General features: G+C 51.5%; 1 protein-coding gene across 2 annotated transcripts in view; it reads right to left on the bottom strand.

The window, feature by feature from the left end:
- The window catches only part of SBK1 (SH3 domain binding kinase 1), a 52,108-nt gene extending 39,968 nt beyond the window's left edge, over positions 1 to 12,140 (bottom strand). For both annotated transcript variants that reach the window (XM_066383119.1, XM_066383120.1), the window contains exon 1: positions 12,020 to 12,140. In XM_066383119.1, coding sequence (XP_066239216.1) covers positions 12,020 to 12,093 — 74 coding nt within the window. In that variant the 5' untranslated portion in view covers positions 12,094 to 12,140. The remainder of the gene's footprint in view (positions 1 to 12,019) is intronic.
- Between the last annotated feature and the right edge of the window lie 155 nt (positions 12,141 to 12,295).

Here is a 12,295-nt window from a genome sequence, read left to right as displayed (position 1 = left end):
TCGGTCTATTCCTCAAACCCTCCGCGCAGCAAACTCCCTGAGGGACTTGGCTCCTGTCCCTGCGCCGCCAGCTCCCGTCGCTCTCGTTCTTACTGTTGTCGCTCCTTTCCTCTTATAAATGTAGTTTTAACGTTTATTCAAGCTAAACACACCCATAGCTTAGAATCAAGAAACGTGGGCAACCCCATTTCTATTTCCTACTTCTTTTTTTTTTTTAGAGATTTTATTTATTGATATTTACTAGGGGTGGGTAGAGAAGTATCAACTCATAGCTGCTTCACTTTAGTTGTTCATTGACTGCTTGGATGTACCTTGACCGGGCAAGCCCAGGGTTTCGAACCGGCGACCTCAGCATTCCAGGTCAGCACCTTATCCACTGCGTCACCATTTCCTACTTCTTAAAGACACTCATTGTAACTCTTGCTAATTTTCACCTCTGTTTTTTCTTACATGGCATGCTTCCATTGCTTCTCTCCAGTTTTAGGCTTTTGTCAACATCCCACTTTGGAAGATGAGGGTTCACTCCTCACACACACCCCACTCCCTGTCGCCCACCCTGGTAATAAAGCTGCACAATGATATTGGCAAGGCTGGTCGTGCACACACCTTGTGGGAACATTATTTACAGTTTTATGTGAAATACTATGATTTCTTTCCTCCCCCCCCCCCTTTTCCATAATAGACTTTGTTTTTTAAAGCGTTTTCAGGTTTCCCCTATGATTGACATCTTGCCTTACTGTTACGATTGATAAACCAGTATCAATGCACTATTATTAACTAAAGTCCATTGTGTGCAGGAGGGCTCGCTCTGGGCTGCATATTTTATGGGTTCGGACAGATGTGGACGTCGTGGACCTGCCCGGACAGTATCACCCAGAATAGTTCCACGCGCTAAAACCCCCTCCGCTCCCCTAGCCACCCCTCCCCCGCCCTCCCCCAAGCCCCTGGCCACCACTGACTTTACACTGTCTCTGTAGTTTTGGCTTTTTCCAAATGTTACATCACCAGAACCACACAGCGTCTTCAGGCGGGCCTCTCTCCCTTAGCAGTACGCACATAAGGTTCTGACATAGCTTTTTAATGGCTTGACAGATCACTTTTCAAACAAAGATTACATGGATGTACCACAGTTTGTTCACCTGTTCACCTATTGAAGGACATATTGGTTGTCTCCGAGTTTTTGGCAATCGTGAATGAAGCTGCTATAAACACCCAAATGCAGGTTTTTGTGTGGACATGTTTTCAATTCATCTGGGTAAATGCCAAGGAACGCTATTTTGGGATCGTATGGTAAGACATGCTTATCTTTGCAAGAAGCTGTCTTCCAGCGGTGTCAGTACCATCGTGCATCTCCGACAGCGACGGGTGAGAGTTCCCGCTGCTCCACGTCCTCACCGGCACTTGGCGTTGTCAGTGTTCTGGGTTGCAGCCATTCTAACAGGTGTGTAGTGGTATCTCGTCGCGGTGTTAATTTGTTATTCTCGAATGACATGTCATGTTGAGCATTTTAGAAATGTTTATTTGACATTTGTGTGTCATCTTTGGTGAGATGTCTGTTCAGATCCTTTGCCCATTTTTTAATTGAGTTATTTGTTTATTGTTTAGTTTTAAGAATTTTTTTTTGTATACTTTGAGAAACAGTCCTTTATCTGAGAAACAGTTCTTTATCAAATCAGATGTCTTTTGTAAATATTTTTCTCTCGTTCCATGGCTTGTCTTCTCATTCTCTTCAGCATGTCTTTTGCAGAGCAGAAGTTTAAAATTTTATATTTGTTTCCTTTTTCTGAAGAGAAGTTTTGTTTTCTTGGGTTTGAGGACGTTTCAAAGGGGAGAGCTTGTTTTTCTATGTGTTTATGGTTAGTTCAACCCACATTCTCTCCAAGTTGAATAAATCTTTCAAAAGTTCAAATACATTAGGTATTCGATACATTTCATCTCCCTGAAGAAATCTTTTCTAGAACCTTCTGATGAATTCCAGTGTGAACTGCCTGCCCTCCAGGCCTGTTGCCCAGAGATGCTGCTCGGGGACACCCCCCTTCACCACCATCCGGGCTCCGGACAAGCCAGGTACCCCTGCTCAAGCCAACAACCTTGGTCTTGAAGACGTTGACCTTTGGGCGCAAGCCAGGGACCAGGGGATCACATCGATGATCCCACACTCAAGCCAGCAAACTTGTGCTCAAGCTGATGAGCCTGTGCTCAAGCCGGTGACCTTGGGTTTGAACATGGGACCTCAGCGTCCCACGTAGACACTCTATCCATCGTACCACCACTGGTCAGGCTCTTCAGAGTGTTTTTTTCTTTCCCCAAAATAACATCTACTTTTTGTTTCATATGTGCAATATATTCTCCTATATTTGAATATAGTAATAATAACTTTACAGTTTTTTCCCCCTGCATATTCTGCTTCCTCTAAATTCTGTTTTTCTGTTTGTTTTTCTTCTGCCCCTAATATTAGAGCATTTTCTCAAATGTTGGTGATCCCTGGTTATCTGTTCATATTTAAGAGATTTAAAGAGCCCATTGAAGAATGGTGGTTGCCTCCATGGTGGGGGATTGTAGACTGGGGCGTGAGGAAACTTTCTGGAGAGATGGAAATGTTCTATATCTTGAGTAAGGTGCATAAACAATTGTCAAACTCATTATATTGAGCTTGCATTTCACTGTCTTTCTGCCTTGATTAAAAAATATAAAAACAACTTATAAAAGCAAGCTGCTGAGTAGCCCTATGCTGGGGGTGGGAGGGCTGATTGAGTTGGGGGCTCAATACAGAGAGCTGGGTTTGGGCCGTTTCCTTGGGAAGTCCCTAATGCCAAGCTGTTCGGCTTTCTTTTTTGGTGCGTTGGACTCTAGAAGAGAAATAATACAAACAAAAATATTTGGAGGAAACAAAAACTATGCAAAGAGAAGAAAACTAAAACAAACAGAAAATGAAACAACAGTAACAAAATATCCATCATTAATAGAGTCAGAGCCTGACCTGTGGTGGCGCAGTGGATAAAGAGTCGACCTGGAACACTGAGGTCGCTGGTTTGAAACCCTGGGCTTGCCTGTTCAAGGCACATATGGGAGTTGATGCTTCCTGCTCCTCCCCCACTTCTCTCTCTCTCTTTTTCTTTCTCTCTCTCTCACCTCTCTAAAATGAATAAGTAAATAAATTAAAAAAAAAAATAGAGTCAGCCCTGGCTGGTTGGCTCAGCGGTCAAGCGTCGGCCTGGCGTGCGGGGGACCCGGGTTCGATTCCCGGCCAGGGCACATAGGAGAAGCGCCCATTTGCTTCTCCACCCCCCCACTCCTTCCTCTCTGTCTCTCTCTTCCCCTCCCACAGCCAAGGCTCCATTGGAGCAAAGATGGCCCGGGCGCTGGGGATGGCTCCTAGGCCTCTGCCCCAGGCGCTAGAGTGGCTCTGGTCGCGGCAGAGCGACGCCCCGGAGGGGCAGAGCATCGCCCCCTGGTGGGCAGAGCTTCGCCCCTGGTGGGCGTGCCGGGTGGATCCCAGTCGGGCGCATGCGGGAGTCTGTCTGACTGTCTCTCCCCGTTTCCAGCTTCAGAAAAATACAAAAAAAAAAAAAAAATTAAAAAAAAAATAGAGTCAGAGATTGAAGGAAATAAATGCGGCCATGTCCTGCCTGGAGAGTTGAGTCCTGACATCTCTGGTCCGGGAGCCGGAGGGTGAAGAGGCCCCAGGTGATGAGGATGGGAGGCAAGGCTTCCCGCATTCAGGATGGAGCATTCTGGTGGGTCACACGTCCTTGTCATTGTGCTGTGTCCTTGGTTCAGAGACCCTGTGTTTTATCATCTCCGGAGAATGAACCTTCAGTCTTTGTTGGGGTGGGGGAGAGGCGGCTGCCCAGCTGTGCTGAGAAGGAAATCTGAGGATTAAAGCTCATTTTAGACCAATCCTCCTGTTTTTGGCCCCAGCTTGACTTCCATTTCCAGGAGTACTTAGTCTGTTAACCCGGGAGCCTTTGGGGTTTTGTAGAGTAAACTCCGGTGTCCTCTGGGCTTTCTCACTGCTGGTTTAGGGTTCACTCCGGGCGCAACGTCATCAGGCTGCTAAACCACTCACCCCACGTGCATCTGTCTGTCTTCCAGATTTCAATCTCTGCTGCCCTGGTCTGCTTTTCACTTTATTCTTTTTGATTCATACCGTGGTCGGCAGAGTAATGGCCCCCCAAAATGCCCATGTCCTCATCCCCAGAACCTGTATGTTATAGTATATGGCAAAAAGGAACTTTGCAGATGCGGTTAAGGTTAAAAACCTTAAGATGGATTGCTGACCCTGGATGGGTCAGGTGAGCCCAGTCCCGTCAAAGGAAGCAGGGATCGCAGTAGTTTCCGAGCTGTGGCTAGAGAGCTGTGCCGAGAGAAGAGAGAAAAGGTGGGCCAGCAATGCCACCTTGCTGGAGGGAGGGAGCCACGAGCCAAGGGGTGCGGGGACCCTCTGGAAAAGGCAAGGAAATGGAGTTTCCCCTCGAGCTTCCAGAAATTCTTCCAGAAAGTGCTTCCTAGACTAGCCCTGTCAACACGCTGGCTTTTAGCTCAGTGAGACCTGTGCTAGACTTCTGACACAGAATCTGTAAGATGATAAATTTGTTTGGTTTTTAAGTAACTAAATTTGTGATAATTTGTTATGGCAGCAACAAGAGACTACTATACATTTGTCCCCCTTTTCCATGGGGGAAACATTCCAAGACCCCCCCCAGGGGATGTCTGAAACCGCAGATCGTACTGATGTATACTGTTTTTATCTATACATATGTACATACCTATGATAACACTTAATTTATAAATTAGTTATTGTTGTTAAGAGATGAATAAAATAGAACAATTATGCCAATATACTGTAATTAAGGTTATGTGAATGTTGTCTCTCTCTTTCCCTCCAGTAATTCTTTTTTTTGACAGAGACAGAGAGAGAGTCAGAGAGAGGGATAGACAGACAGGAAGGGAGAGAAATGAGAAGCATCAATTCTTCATTGCAGCACTTTAGTTGTTCATCGATTGCTTTCTCATATGTGCCTTGATCAGGGGGCTACAGCAGACTGAGTGACCTCTTGCTCGAGCCAGCGACTTTAGGCTCAAGCTGGTGAGCTTTGCTCAAACCAGATGAGCCCGCGCTCAAGCTGGCGACCTCGGGCTCTCGAACCTGGGTCCTCCTGCATCCCAGTCCAACGCTCTAGCCACTGCACCACCACCTGGTCAGGCTCCCTCTAGTAATTTTTTTTTAAAGATTGTGTTATTGATTTTAGAGAGAGGAGAGAGAGAGAGAGAGAGAGAGAAGGGGAGGAGGAGCGGGAAGCATCAATAGTAGTTGCTTGTTGTATGTGCCCTGACCGGGCAAGCCTAGGGTTTCGAACTGGTGACCCCAGCATTGCAGGTCGATACTCTGTCCACTGCGCCACCACAGGTCAGGCTCCAGTGATTTTTATATTGTTCAGTCCAAACCTCTTCCTGAATCTGTGTGACCATCTCCTACTTGCGGTCACTGGCTTGGTGTCCCTCATTTCAGGGGTCTTTGGACAGGCTTAACACTTTCTGGTGCAACACGTCTCCGTCCATAGGAAAATGTTTTCTGTTCATGCCTTCCACCCACAGGTTTAGTGCCTTTTCCATCTTAACTAAGCACTTATCACACGTTTATCACACACTGTGGCTGTAATGTTGGCAGTTTGAGGTGCGACAGCACAACTAGCGTGAATTTTATTTTTTCTTCACAGTTTCACGAATAGAAGATTTGTTGTTACTGTAGATCTTAGCAACCCCAGCGCGGTATTGTTTTCTCTGCTTACTAGGTCAAGAGCTTCCACCTTTTCGCTTAAAGGGAGCGCCTTCCGGCTTCTCTGTGGCACACCTGGGTTGCCAGCATCTCCGCTCTCGGGCGTGGGTACCGTCACGAAGTAAAAGCGGGTGACCTGAACACAAACAGTGCGACGGCGGACGGAGTACGATGTCGCTACGCTTCATCCTGCCACTCGGACTGGGGTGCAATGTAAAACTTACGAGTTGTTTTTTTTTCTGTAATTTTTCTTTTCAAACCTTTGGACCACAGTTGACCTCGGGTAACTGAACCATCAGAAAGTGAAAGCGTGGCTAGGGGGAGACTACTGTACATACCATAAAATATCCACTTCCTTTTTTAAAAAATAAAAAGCTTATTGCCTGACCAGGCGGTGGCGCAGTGGATAGAGTGTAGGACTGGGATGCGGAGGATCCAGGTTCGAGACCCCGAGGTTGCCAGCTTGAGCGCAGGCTCATCTGGTTTGAGCAAAGCTCACCAGCTTGGACCCAAGGTCGCTGGCTCGAGCAAGGGGTTGCTTGGTCTGCTGAAGGCCCGCGGTCAAGGCACATATGAGAAAGCAATCAATGAACAACTAAGGTGTTGCAACGAAAAACTGATGATTGATGCTTCTCATCTCTCTGCGTTCCTGTCTGTCTGTCCCTATCTATCCCTCTCTCTGACTCTCTCTGTCTCTGTAAAAAAAAAAAGAAAAAGAAAAAGAAAAAAAAGCTATTTATTGATTTTAAAGAGAGAAGGGAGGGAGAGATGGAGGAAAGAGAAGGATTTATCTGTGTGTGTGTGTGCCCTGACTCAGTGTCGAACCGCAAACCTCGTCAGGGCTCCATTCACTTCCTTTCGATGGGGATTCAGGACACAGAGAACTTACGTGTGTCTGTTCAACCCACCATCTTTAACCAGAAGTCTCTGCTCGTCCCTGCTTTTGTCTATGCCCTTTGGGTAACATTCTGTCCACGTCAGTTTTGACTTCTCTGTCCCTAAATCCATCCTTGTTTTCCTGACCGTTCAACCTCTTGGAAGTCAGTGGTCCAGGCTCTGTCTCCTGCTTAGGACACTCTTCTCCTGGCTTCCGTGACGGCCCACACCCCCGGCTTTTCCCAACTTTGCCTGCGGCTCCTTCTCCCCTCGTTGGCTTCTCCCTCATGTGACCTCAAACTTGCAGAGCTCCTCGGGACTGGGTCCGGGCCTCTTCCCTCTCCTCTCTCTTTAGTGTGACCTCATGGCTTCCAGTGCCACCTCTCTGTTGTCTCTGGTCGTCTGTCGCCAGCCAAGAGACCTCCCCTAGAGCTCCAGGCTCCCACTGTCGAGTCCTCACGTGAGTGACACCTTCTCCTGGACAGCTCCCAGCTTCCCGCATGGAACCCTCCCTGGCAGAATTCTGAGTCCTGCGCCCACTGCTTCCTCCTCGGAGCCGCTCACCATCCACCCCCTCACCCAACCCGGAACCCCAGGGTTGTTCTAGCCCCTTCTTCCTAAATATAGCTAGAAGGTGCCTGACCTGTGGTGGCGCAGTGGATAAAGCATCGACCTGGAAATGCTGAGGTCGCCAGTTCGAAACCCTGGGCTTGCCTGGTCAAGGCACATATGGGAGTTGATGCTTCCTACTCCTCCCTTCTCTCTCTCTCTCCTCTCTAAAATGAATAAATAAATAAAATCTTAAAAAAAACATAGCTAGAAGGCATCTGCTTCCTCCAAGGCCTGCCTCGGGCCAGGCCAGTGCCATGCCCCTCCACCATCACTGTGACCTTCCCACAGGTTTCCTGGGCCCACTGTGGCCCAGCTGCCAGAGTCTCCCCAGAGCCACTGGAATGATTGTTTAAAACGTCCCTTAGGTTATATCACTTCCCCCCACTTAAAATCCTCGAAAGGCTTCCCAATCCCCTCCAGAGGAAAAACCATTCTCTTCACCATGGTCCATAAAACCTATAGGATACAGCCCCTTCCCGTCTGTCCCCATCACCCTGTATAACTGTCCCCATCACCTCGTGTCATTGTCCCCATCATTCACTCCGCTCTCGCCACACTGCCTTGATACTTCCTCACACTCACCAAACCCTCCCCTGCCTCGGGGCCTTTGCACTCTCTGTTCTTGCCGGATGCTCCTACCTCCACTCTGCCCAGCCCCTTCTCATTCTTTTCTTTTCTTTTTTACGAGAGAGAGTGAGAGGAAGGGAGAGAGATGAGAAGCCTCAACTTGTAGTTGTGGCGCCTTAGTTGTTCATTGATTGCTTCTCATATGTGCCTGGACTGGGCGGGGGGGTAGTGGTACTCAAGCCAAGCCAGTGACCCTTGCTCAAGCCAGTGACCTTGGACTTCAAGCCAGTGACCTCTGGGCTCAAGCCAGCAACCTTAGGATCATGTCCATGACCCTGTGCTCAAGCCAGCAGCCTCGGGGTTTCGAACTTGGGACCTCAGCGTCCCAAGTCAATGCTCTACCCACTGCGCCTCCACCGCTCAGGCTCCTTCTCGTGCTCTAGGTAGGAACGGGACTGTCCGTACCTTCCCTGTTCACTTTATACAAAGGAGGTGCCTCTCCCATCATCTCTCTGGCTATGTCTTTTTTTTTTTTGTATTTTTCTGAAGCTGGAAACGGGGAGGCAGTCAGACAGACTCCCACATGCACCCGACCGGGATCCACCCGGCATGCCCACCAGGGGGCGATGCTCTGCCCATCTGGGGAGTCGTTCTGTTGTGACCAGAGCCAGTCTAGTGCCTGAGGCAGAGGCCACAGAGCCATCCTCAGCGACCGGGCCATCTTTGCTCCAATGGAGCCTGGGCTGCGGGAAGGGAAGAGAGAGACAGAGAGGAAGGAGAGGGGGAGGGGTGGAGAAGCAGATGGGCGCTTCTCCTGTGTGCCCTGGCCGGGAATCGAACCCGGGACTTCCGCACGCCAGGCCGATGCTCTACCACTGAGCCAACCGGCCAGGGCCTCTGGGTATGTCTTTAACAGAGGGTTGTGACCATAGGTGATCATATTTTTTTATTTGTTTACTTGGGCTTTGTTTAAGCTGCTCCATTTGACAGCAGCCCCCGCAGAGCAGGCACGGTGTTTTCACTGCCCAGTTTCTGGGCTAGCTCACAGAGAGTGCTCAGTGGAATTTGTGGATGGATGGGTGGATGGATGAATGAATGAATGAATGAACATGCTGGACAGCTGTTACGTGCCCGGTGCTTTCACGTCTACCAAACGTTTTATTTGCACAAGAACCCTATGAAATCATCACAACTGGAACTACACTTCCCAGTTTGCTTGCAGTTAGCCATTCTGACTAATGACTGTGGGCAGAAGTGAAGGGAGCCACTTCCAACTTTTGCTTGTAAAAATTTCCTATATGATCTCTGTCCTCTTTCTTCTAGTGGCTGCAAAGGGTGATTGGCGGTAGCGCCACAGGTGGGAGGGGCCTGGGTCTCCGGAGAGACTGAGGAGGGCAGAGTCTGCCCCCACCCCACCCCCAGACTTTGCAGGGCAGGATATGGCTCTCTGCTGAGTCAAGCCCGTGTGATTTCCAGATTTATCTGTCACAACAGGTAGCTCACCTTAATTAATCCATCAAAGCACCTCTGTGGGTGGCTGGCGAGCAACACTGTGGGTGACGCTTTTGCTGACAAACTTTCCTTCAAGGCAGATGTGCTCTCTGCGGGCAGCTCCTCACGTGTCCCAGGCACGCGCTCACACCCTGGGACAGCACACTGCCCTGCTCGTCATGGCTCCAGTGTGCCGTCTTGTTCTCACCAGGCGCCCCCGGGGAAGTGCCTGTGTGTCATGTCCATCTTGGTGGTCTCAGCCTCCACTCCCCAGGGGGTCTCAGGGAGGGTTTGTTGAATCCACAAATAAGTGGAACTGGTCACCTGCACACCCCCCCATTGCCTCTCTGCCCCTAAAGGTGCCCAATAAGCCCAACTCTTCAATTGTACAGAGTCCCGAAGGGCAGAAATGACTTCCCCAGGGTCTCAGGGAAGCAGCAGGCAGTAGATTCAGCATGCCCCGGGGCTGCTGACATGAAGCAGCTACTGGGAGGGAATTCTAGTGTTTTTCGGGGGGCTGGAGAAATGCTGAGGCGAACAGGGTGGGGGGCAGGGTCCTCTGAGCCCCCCAAGGTGACCCATCCAATCTCACCGCCCGCTGCCCCTCCTCCAGGAGGACAGAGCACTCGGGAGCCTCCCTCCCCCACCCGGCCCCGCCCTGCCCTGCCTGGCTCCCGCAGCCACAGCCCAGCCGGTGTTCACATCACTCAGTATTTTTAGCTTCACCACCTGGCACCTGTGGTCACTGTCTCTGCCTAGCCTGGCGGAGTCCCCTCCTCAGGCCTTAAAGGGCCAGCGTCTACCAGCTGGAAAGTAGATTACAAACGTAGGCACCATACTGCCAGGGCAGGAGGTGGAGGGGCATCCCGACAAGGGGCCCCCAGAGTTGGAGGTGGGAGACGGGGGAATGAGGGGAGAGGGCTGGAGCTCGTGGCTGTGACCCTAAGGCCCGTGTCTCCCATTCTTGGTTTTCCCAAATGCTGGTTTGCTCACGCTGCTGGCCTGGGGGTGCTGGTTAAAATGACAAGCCCTCCCGTCTAAGGCCCGAGGCCGCAAAGGTGCCAGGCGGGGTGTATTTTTTAACAATCAAGTCAGATGATTCTGATGTCCTATCTCCCCATGTCATATTCATTCATTCGTTCATTCGTTCATTCGTTCTTTCTTTCTTTCTTTCAACAAGCATTTTGAGCTCCTAAAGTGAAAACAGCGATTCTTTAGGAGTTCATGGCTTCGGAGTCTAGGACCTATGATCTAGCTCCCCGCGTCCCCTGCCACGGTCTGAACTGTGAGGTGGACCAGCAGGGCTCCCGTGCGCAGAGGTGGTCAGCCTTTCCCTGACTCCCTGGGCACCGCGCACCCATGCCCATCAGGGCGCACGTCACTGTGAAGCTGATCTGCCTGCTGTCCGTCTCTCCCAGCAGGCTGTGCCCCTGGGGGGGGGGCTGGGGCACCAGCCCCCCACGCAAGCCCGCACACCCTGTGCATGCTCAGTCACTGTTTGCCGACGATGTCCCGGTGGCTGTGACAGGAGCAGCCCCTCATTTCACAGGTGAGGAGACAGAGGCCCACAGAGCGAAGATTTCAGACCGGGACTCTAACTGAGAGATTAAGGGAGGAAGCTGGCCAGGCATCAGGGGCCCGCGTCCCCGGCCTCCTGCTACGAGTCTGGAGGGGGCACGTGGGTTGGCCCTGAGTCTGCCCTTCTCCCCACGCAGGGCAGCTCTGACTTCGGTGGTGACAGAGAGGTATGTGTGTGGGCTGGGTCAGAGCAGAGGTGACCCTAGTGTCCCCAGCAGATTTTCCATCTGTCCTGGGAGCCTGTGGTCACAGCTTGGGTAATGCACTTGGCCGGCGCCTGGGTTCCCGTGCAGGTGGGGGTGGGGAAAGCTGGCAATAGGGACACTGGTCCCTAGGGCATGAAGCCCCTTCCCGGGCACAGTGCATAACCCCTCTCCCTCACAGGTGCATAGAACTCATCCACTCTCCCACAAACATGTGTGTATACTCACAGCCACACCCCCCAAGTGCCCAGTCACAGCCACACAAACCTCACTCCCTAACCCTCTCTCTCTCTCTCTCTCTCTCTCTCTCTCTCTCTCTCACACACACACACACACACACATACACACGTGCATATATACACACAGACATTTCCACTCATTAATTCAACAAAGACTCAACACCATCAGGTGTCAGTTTAGTACAGGGAAGAAAGGGGACTCTCAGCTCAGGGTGGGGCTGGGGCTTCCTGAAAGACTTCCTGGAGGAGGAGGCATTGCAGCTGGGCCTGGATGGGGCTGGAGAAGGGAAGTCTGGTCAGTTTTACTCGGGGGGGGGGGGTGAACTATATAGGAGAACAGAGCAAGATGAGGTGGGTGGGGTCAGTGAGATCGCACACATTTTGAATTCCCAGCTAAAGTGTCTACTTCCTCCCGTGGGAGCTGGGAGCCACGAGGGCTCTGAGTAGGAGGGCCGTAACCACAGTGGGAGAGGACAGAAAGGTCACTGTGGGGCCAGGATGGGAGGACAGGGGAGGCACAGGTGAGAGAGCTGAGAGTCTGGGGTAGGAGGTGGCGGCGGGAGGTAAGCAGCAGACGGAGAGACCCAGAAGCCGGTCTGCCAGGCGCCGAGGGCTCCCCAGTCTGAGCACCGTGCCCTCGTCCTGCCCACCCGCGGCCCGCCACGGGCACTGACCTCTGCAGCGGGACCTCTTCCAGCAGTTCCTCCTCCTCCTCCCTGTGGAAGCAGATGAAGCAGAAGGCTGGCATGTCCTCCGCCCCACAGCCCAGGGGCCAGGCTGGAGGCAGCTCCAGGACCGGGCGGGGGTGACGGGGGGCTGTCTCAGCAGCATCCTCCCCGGGCTGGGCAGGGGTCCCCGAGCCAGAGTGCTCCAGGGTCAGCAGCCGGCTGGCCTCCGGGCCCTGCGCCTGCCCACCTGCCACCTGTGCCTTTTCACGCAGGTTCCCCGTG

This window comes from Saccopteryx leptura, chromosome 4, assembly GCF_036850995.1.
Source record: "Saccopteryx leptura isolate mSacLep1 chromosome 4, mSacLep1_pri_phased_curated, whole genome shotgun sequence".
Classification (NCBI taxonomy): domain Eukaryota; kingdom Metazoa; phylum Chordata; class Mammalia; order Chiroptera; family Emballonuridae; genus Saccopteryx; species Saccopteryx leptura.
This window is presented reverse-complemented; position numbering and strand designations above follow the sequence as displayed.